The 6,932-nt window shown below is 60.0% G+C and overlaps 3 protein-coding genes across 3 annotated transcripts in view; all 3 read left to right on the forward strand.

Moving 5' to 3' along the window:
* PYCR1 (pyrroline-5-carboxylate reductase 1) overlaps positions 1 to 6,932 on the forward strand; it is a 20,840-nt gene that overhangs the window by 5,271 nt on the left and 8,637 nt on the right. The window contains exon 6 of the mRNA XM_026036821.1: positions 4,808 to 4,811. Within this exon, the coding sequence (XP_025892606.1) occupies positions 4,808 to 4,811 (4 nt within the window). The remainder of the gene's footprint in view (positions 1 to 4,807; positions 4,812 to 6,932) is intronic.
* On the forward strand, positions 3,021 to 4,146 carry MAFG (MAF bZIP transcription factor G). The gene is made up of 2 exons (XM_026036823.1): positions 3,021 to 3,081; positions 3,158 to 4,146. Exons 1-2 carry the CDS (start codon positions 3,046 to 3,048, stop codon positions 3,608 to 3,610), a joined length of 489 nt encoding a protein of 162 aa, XP_025892608.1. The 5' UTR covers positions 3,021 to 3,045; the 3' UTR covers positions 3,611 to 4,146.
* Positions 5,787 to 6,932, forward strand: part of SIRT7 (sirtuin 7) — a 4,925-nt gene continuing 3,779 nt past the window's right edge. Inside the window, exon 1 of the mRNA XM_026036924.1 lies at positions 5,787 to 5,816. Within this exon, the coding sequence (XP_025892709.1) occupies positions 5,787 to 5,816 (30 nt within the window). The remainder of the gene's footprint in view (positions 5,817 to 6,932) is intronic.

Raw genomic sequence — 6,932 nt, forward strand, 5'->3', positions numbered from 1 at the left:
CCTGGTGCTCCGGGACGGCGCCCGCGCGGGAGCGGGTGGCTCAGCCGCCCGCCGAGGGCCGTCGCAGCGGGCGGGGAGCGGGACGCGCCGGCACGAGTGGCCCGGGCTGCACCAGGACCGGGGCAAGGGCGATTCCCGGGGGCTCCCGTGCAGAGCCGGCGCGCGCGTGGAGCTCCCGGCGGCGGCTCTGCCGCGCGGTGCCGCCGAGCGCCCTCCCCGCTCCGCGACGGGACGGTGACGTCACCGCGTTACCGGGCCGCGGAGCGGGGCCGCGGGGCTCCGTGGGCAGCGCCCGCCAGCGGGGAGTTGGCGCCGCTTGTGCTGAGTTCAGGCCTTTCCAGCGCTGCCGAAATGTGTCGAGGCTGCATTTTCCTCGCTGCAGTCGTTGCGTTTGGCACTTTTCAGCGCGATCCTTCTTCGGGAAGGCACCGAAAGCCGGAGTCAGCAGTCTGCAGAGCCAGGCCAGCCTGGCCCCTGCCTCGGCCTGGGCGTCCTCTGCGCTGCCGGGCAGGTCGGGCTCTGATCCTTGGAGCGGGGCTGGAGAACAGCCAGGATCTTCCTCCTGCTCTCTGGAGGGGCTTGCCTGCCAGTTCTCCCCATCGCTGACCTCTTGGAGGGGGTCTGGGACGTGGAGCCATCAGGCGAGGTCTTGCTGCAGCCTCGTAGGCTCTGCAGGGAGGCTGGTGCTCCCTGCAACAGGGCCAGACAAGGCTGGGTTCCTCCGCCTGGGAGGTGCTTGACTCTTACCATAAAAAATGGTTAAGCTACTGTTGTTGGGGACTAGGACCAGTCTCTCGTCCGCTGTTGCCTCCCTCATGACTCTGTGGCTTCTTGCAGGGTGTTGGGTGTCTCCCAGCTCCTCATGGTTCCCTTCTGAGCAGCAGTTGGTCTGGGAGCAGCTACGTGTGGGTTTGGAAAGCAGGTGGAGTTTACCAGAAGGTCCCTTCACTCACACAATCCATTCATAAATATACATTTGAAAGAAAAAAAAAAAAAAAAAAGCACTTTATCAGTTTGTAGCTGTGATGTGGACAGGAGAAGGTTTCCAGGTGGCTCCTGCGATCTGTTTGATAAACTTCTGCCTTCCCCTGATAAAGGGTGTTGCTGAGCAGGTTTGCCCCTACATTTGAATATTCAGTTTCCTTCCTCTGTGCTAAGCTGTTCCCTGGAATTCTGTGTGGATTCCTGTAGCTTTAGGGGCAGTGACGGTGCCTTGGGGGTCCAGCCTGCCCTCCAGGTGCTCCCCGGCCGCAGCGCTTGTGGCCTCATGTTTGCTGTCGGCACTGCCGCGAGGAGGGAGGCAGGAGGCTGCCGAGGGGCCGGAGCTGTGCGGGGCCACCGGCTCCCCTGTGCTCGCTGCTCGGCCATGCTACTCTCCCCAGCTGAGTTCTTTCTCCCACTCCTCTTCCCAGCAGCCCTGCCATTTGCTAGTAGGAGCAGAGAAAAGAAACACAATGGTTTAAGGAAAAGGGGAGAATTGATTCTTGCAGAGTGGCTGCTGTCCGTGCTGCACATCCTGCGCTCGCCTGCTGCCTCGCAGCTGGCTTCCCTGGCCGCCAAAGTGACCTTTCCGCACCACGCTGTCAGGTGGTAGCGGCGCCGTGCTGCAAGGAGCATTGTCCTCGGGGTATAAATAGCCCGGCTCCCAGCAGGCTCCGAGCCGGAGCGCCTGCGTGTCACCTGCCTGCGCGTCCTGGAGGACGCGGCCCCGCTCACCTCTGTGGGGCAGCGGTGGCCGTGTTGCAGCCAGCCTGAGCCCCTGCCACAAGAGCCCAGTTTGCTATCGCTGACCTGCGCGCGTGGCCCTCGCCTGTAGCCCTCTTTCCGCTCCAGCGAAATAGCAGCTACGCGGGAGGACTCGCTGTTGTCGACAGGCGCTGAGGAGACCGCCAGCGTGAAGGTGTTTATGGACTAGATGTGCATGAGAATCTTTGCAACCAGATACTGGTTGTTAGACACGCTGTTGTGTCTGTTGAATGATATTGGAGAGGATTCAACTCACTGGGCTGCAGGTCAACATCCTGACCTAAAGCCTGAGGGGGAGGTGCCCGGAGGCAGAATCAGATTTTGGGTGTGATTTGCTGTGAAAACAGACCTGGGAATTGCTGCCCTTGGCTCTGAGGTGTCTCCCCAGTGACTGGGTCTGCTCCCCGCTACTCCTGGCACACCTTCATCTTTGCTTTCTTAGGAGCAAAGCTTGGCCCTGAGATGAGGGAGGGAAAAGCGGTTGTGCGCCCTAGCATTGCCTGAGGCTGCCAGCTGGGGGTCCTTCCTTTCAGGAACATCTGGCTGGGAGAGCTGAGGGCCGCTGGGGTGTCGACGAGGTTGTGACGGGGCCTCGTGCTTGTGTTGCAGGAGCAGGTTGTCCTGGCTCGGGACAGAGCTTTTGCCTCCCCCTGGATGTGCTGGTCTCCCTGGGAAGCAGGGAAGGTCTGAGCAGGAGCTGCAGCATCCTGCCAGGGGATGCTCCATGGGGTGCGCGGGGGCACAGAGCAGCTTTCCCTGCTCCACCTGCCCAGGCGGCTCCGCTGTGCGTCCCTGGGAACATCCAGGGTCTGTTTCCCTGGGGCTCCCAAGTCCTGGGCTGCTCGGGCGCTTTCCGAAGAGGCGCTGGCGCTCAGGAATTGCGAGGATGGGGTTGGGAGCAGGAGGCCAAGGGCTGCCAGGCTGCTGAGTCAGCATGACTGGCCTGGAGCAGCCGTGCTCTGGACCGAGCCTGCCGCCTGCCAGGCTATTTTTAAAAACGTGGCTTCCGTGTATTCTGACTCCTCCCCGTGTTTTAATTTCCCCCGCTCCAAGCAAAAAGCAGCATTGCCACCAGTCTCCGTGGGAATAGGGGTGTGGAAGGATAGATGAGCGGCAGCCGTTCCCGCTGAAGGACGCGGCCCGCTGCCTGTGAGTCCTGTTGGGTCGGGTGCCTGGAGGGCTGTGGGGATGTGCGCTGGCAAAGGGCATCTCTGTGGGCTCTGTCGCACCCCAGGGAGCTGCTCTGACCTTCTCTTCCTCCTCTTGTCTTGCAGAGGGTGACTGACGAGGCTCCGGGTTATGACGACCCCCAATAAAGGAAACAAGGCCTTAAAGGTGAGGCGGGCGCCGGGGCACGGGCGGCGGGCACGGCGCTGCCGCGGCCTCCAGCAGCCCTCCCTCCTCTCCCCAGGTGAAGCGAGAGCCAGGCGAAAATGGGACCAGCCTGACGGATGAGGAACTGGTGACCATGTCTGTGCGGGAGCTGAACCAGCATCTGCGGGGCCTGTCCAAGGAGGAGATCATCCAGCTGAAGCAGCGCCGGCGCACGCTGAAGAACCGGGGCTACGCCGCCAGCTGCAGAGTCAAGCGCGTAACCCAGAAGGAGGAACTGGAGAAGCAGAAAGCTGAGCTGCAGCAGGAAGTGGAGAAGCTCGCCTCCGAGAACGCCAGCATGAAAATGGAACTGGATGCTCTCCGCTCTAAATATGAGGCGCTCCAGAACTTCGCTAGAACCGTGGCCCGGAGCCCCGTGACCCCCGTGCGGGGGCCGCTTTCCTCCAGCATGGGGCCCCTGGTCCCTGGCAAGGTTGCCACTACTAGTGTCATCACAATAGTGAAATCCAAAACGGACGCCCGGTCCTAGTGAAGTGAGTGTCGCCTGAGCTTGTCTGTGCAGGGCAATTAGGCACAAAACCAGCCTGGAATCCCCAAAGCACAAACCCTCCCGCACGGGTCCAGGTTCCTCCCGCTTGGCCCGCGGCCGGCCTGCTGATCACTCCGGTTTTGTTTTGTTGTGTTCGAATCAATGTGAGCACTGGTGGTGTGTCCCGTGTCCCGTGCAGGTGGTTCCTCCTCCTGTGCGGGGTCTGCAGCCCCCCGGGCTGAGGAGAGGCCGCAGGAGGGGCGCGGGAGGCAGCCCTGGGGGGAGGCCTTCTCCTGGACCGTGTCGGGAGCCCCAATGCCAGTCGCGTCCCAAAGGCTTAGTTACATTATCCAGGCGGTGCGTCCGGGGCCTGCCTGGCCGGTGCCCAAACCTGCTGCTTTTCGTCTTGTTTGGTACCAGTGGTTGCGGTCAGGGTGTCGTGTGTAATTGGTTTTGTGTTCGTCTCTAGGTGTGCCTCTGTGCCCAGCAGTGGGTTTCCCTCGGGCTTCCTCGGCGCCGGCTGGAGCAGTGGAAGGGAAGGGGCCGCGGTGCTCGGCAGCTGGCACTGTGGTGCGGGGCAGGAGCCGGGATGGGGGCCCGGAACCCCGGGCAGCGGGAAGGTACCGCCTTGGCTGCAGGCCGGTTTTGTGCCTAATGCGTTGCACTGAACAAGACCAAAATCACTAGTTGTTCCCGTGTCCTGAGGGTATCAAGTGTCTCTTGTGTGATGGTTTACACAACCAGTTTATGTGGTTAAAGAGCCCTTTATTTAAAGAGAAAAACATCATTTTAAGAGTTATTAAATTATCTAAGCTTAAAAGTGAAATCAGACAGAAGAGAGAGCGTATTTATAGCCAGCTTTTTTTTTTTTTTTTTTTTTTTTTTTATCCAAGAGGGCAAGAATGTTTGACCGTAGCTATGGGGGAATATTCTTGGAGACTTTGCTAGTTAAAAGTTAATAAATAAATAATTTTAAAGTTTCTCATGAACCTCCTGCAAACCATTTGTGGCTCTGAGGTTAGTTTTTATAAAGAGTTATCACACTTTATTTATAAAACTTAGAAAAAAAAGACAAAAAAAGAGGCAATTCCTGTTTGATATCTTTTTGCAATTGTACCAAAAGTGACTTATTCTCGACCTTGCTGGTTTCCGTTGTGCCCCCCTGTGTGCTCTCCGTGCTCTTGACTGGGGCTACAGGGTGGTGCTGCTGGTGGCTGCCTTTGCCACGTGTTGTCATTTTTGTGCTCTCCTCATTTCCCCTGGGTTCAGCAGGAGATTGACTTGGGAGCCCTCCTAAGTCTTTGGAGGGTTTCTGGCATGCAGGCAAAGTTGCTGTTTCTTGTAAAGACAAAATCCATGGCCAGTTAACTGAGTAGTGACACCTGTCCAGAAAATGTTGTTTTCCACCCAGGCACGGGGCAGGCGCTCTGTTTCTCTGCCTGGATCTTATTGTGGCTGTTCCTTTTGCACAAGCAGCTCGAGCCTCTTGTAACCAGCTAACACTGGGTAACTCCGTTACCCGAACGGGGAAAAATATTGCCAGCAGAACTGCTGTCTCGCTCCTCCAACAAAGCTGGTGGAGAACTGATGCAAGGGAGAATTTCCTAAGTTGAGGAGGAGGCTGAAGGGATTTACTTCTGGGTTCCTTCTCGGATCCAGTGGTCAGAACTTGTGCTGCTCCTGCGGCTCCTCTGCCAGGTCTGTCTGCCCCCTTGGCAGTTCTGGACCTGCACGGGTCTTGAAGCAGGAGTCCTTTGTGCTGAGTGTCTGCATATTGCTGAAAATTAATCTGTGGCGTGGTGGCTTTCTTTCCTGGTGCAGCTCTAGCCGTGTGTGTTGGAGAGTGCTTAGACTACAGCTGTGTGACATGTCTGAGAAGCTATTTATGGTCAGGCTCCATTTCCACAAACACTTTGGACCCCTTCCTCCTCTGCCAGCTCCACAAAGGTTGGAGATCACTGTTGAGTTGTTTTGGAGAGGCAGGATGTGGGGCTGAATCCATGTGATGACTTCTTGTTCGCTGAAGGTCTCCAGAGCATTGGGGATAGATAAGGATGTGCCGGTGAAGCTGCAGGCTTGGGAGGAGGCACGGCTTGCCGTATGCGATGTGTTTTTGGTGATGTGTTGTCGCATAGCTGAACTTAGACTGCTCTTCTGTGGGCAAAGGAGTTCACTGATGGCGGAGAGGAGGGTGAACCCGATCGCGGTGCGGCTGGAGAGCAGCAGCTGATTTGGGGGGGGCTTCCCTTTTTCTATGTTTCGGGAAGAGCTGTTGGTTGCTTTTCCTGGTGGTTTCCCTGGACAAGGAGGGGATCGGAGCCCTCCTCAGGCGTCTTGCTCGCCGCCCGTGGGCTCCGCTCTGCGAGTGGCAGTTGGGCAGGCGGCTGCTGCGCTGCGGCCACGTGGGCTGCGCTGCGCAGCACTGGGCACGGCTGCCTGGGAATTGGGGATCTTTGTCTTCCAGCTGTGCAGGCAGGGCCTGCAGGGATGGGGAGCCCCGGGACGCGGGATCCCCTGGGCGCAGGTCTTGCCGCGTCCCTCCGGAGCAGTGGGGCGGGCGACGCGTTGAGGCGCCGACCCTGTCCCGCGGGCTGGGGCTCTGTGCGCCAGCTCCGGCAGGCGGGTCCCGGCGCTGCCCGGCCCACGCGGCCACCGCTTGCCCTACAGGCCCGGCCCTGCCGCGGAGAGAAGCGGTGCCAGGGGCGCGTCCCGGGCCGGGCCCCGCGCGGCCATGGCCCTCCCTGCTGGAGCAGCCGCCTGGCCGGGCCGGCACTGCGCCCCGCTCGTGTCTCGTGCTTGGCCGTGCTCTGTGCCGCGTTGGAGCCTGCGAGCGGCGCCCGCCCGTCACAGCTCCTGTCTGAGGTGCTCGTCCGTCTGGTTGCGCCATGAGGGTGTCGTGTTTGCTCCCGTGTTCCCGGCAGCCCCGGGCCGTGTGTGTCGTGGTGATGCTGTGCAGTGACCCCGGTGTCCCGCGCCACAAGCCCCGGGGACCGGGCCCGCCGCCGCCCCGGCCCCCTATTTATTGCTAAGTTATTGTGGCCGCCGGGGCGGCGGGCGGCCGCGGGCGTTATTTATTGCTGTACATAGTGTATGTTTGTCGATATGAGCTTTCTTTATTTTGTATATGACCAATAAACATCTTTTAAAGAGACGCGGCCTGGCACTTCCTTGGGCGGGGCGGGCCGGGGGGCGGCGCGCTCACCGGGCGGTGCCGGAAGTGGCGCGCGCCGCGCTCGGCCCGCGGCGGAAGTGCTGGGAGCGGTAGCGGAAGCGAGGCGGTTCCGGGGCGATGGCGGCCGGCGGCAGCCTGAGCCGCTCGGAG

The sequence above is a fragment of the Nothoprocta perdicaria genome, unplaced genomic scaffold (genome assembly GCF_003342845.1).
Source record: "Nothoprocta perdicaria isolate Ctin4 unplaced genomic scaffold, notPer1 scaffold_187, whole genome shotgun sequence".
In the NCBI taxonomy this organism is placed as follows: domain Eukaryota; kingdom Metazoa; phylum Chordata; class Aves; order Tinamiformes; family Tinamidae; genus Nothoprocta; species Nothoprocta perdicaria.

Bases quoted from the DNA above. Each gene is read 5' to 3' on its own strand.
- MAFG (XM_026036823.1), top strand. From the start codon at position 3,046: ATGACGACCCCCAATAAAGGAAACAAGGCCTTAAAG. The intron at 3,082-3,157 runs GTGAGGCGGGCG...TCCTCTCCCCAG, and splicing joins AAGGAAACAAGGCCTTAAAG to GTGAAGCGAGAGCCAGGCGA.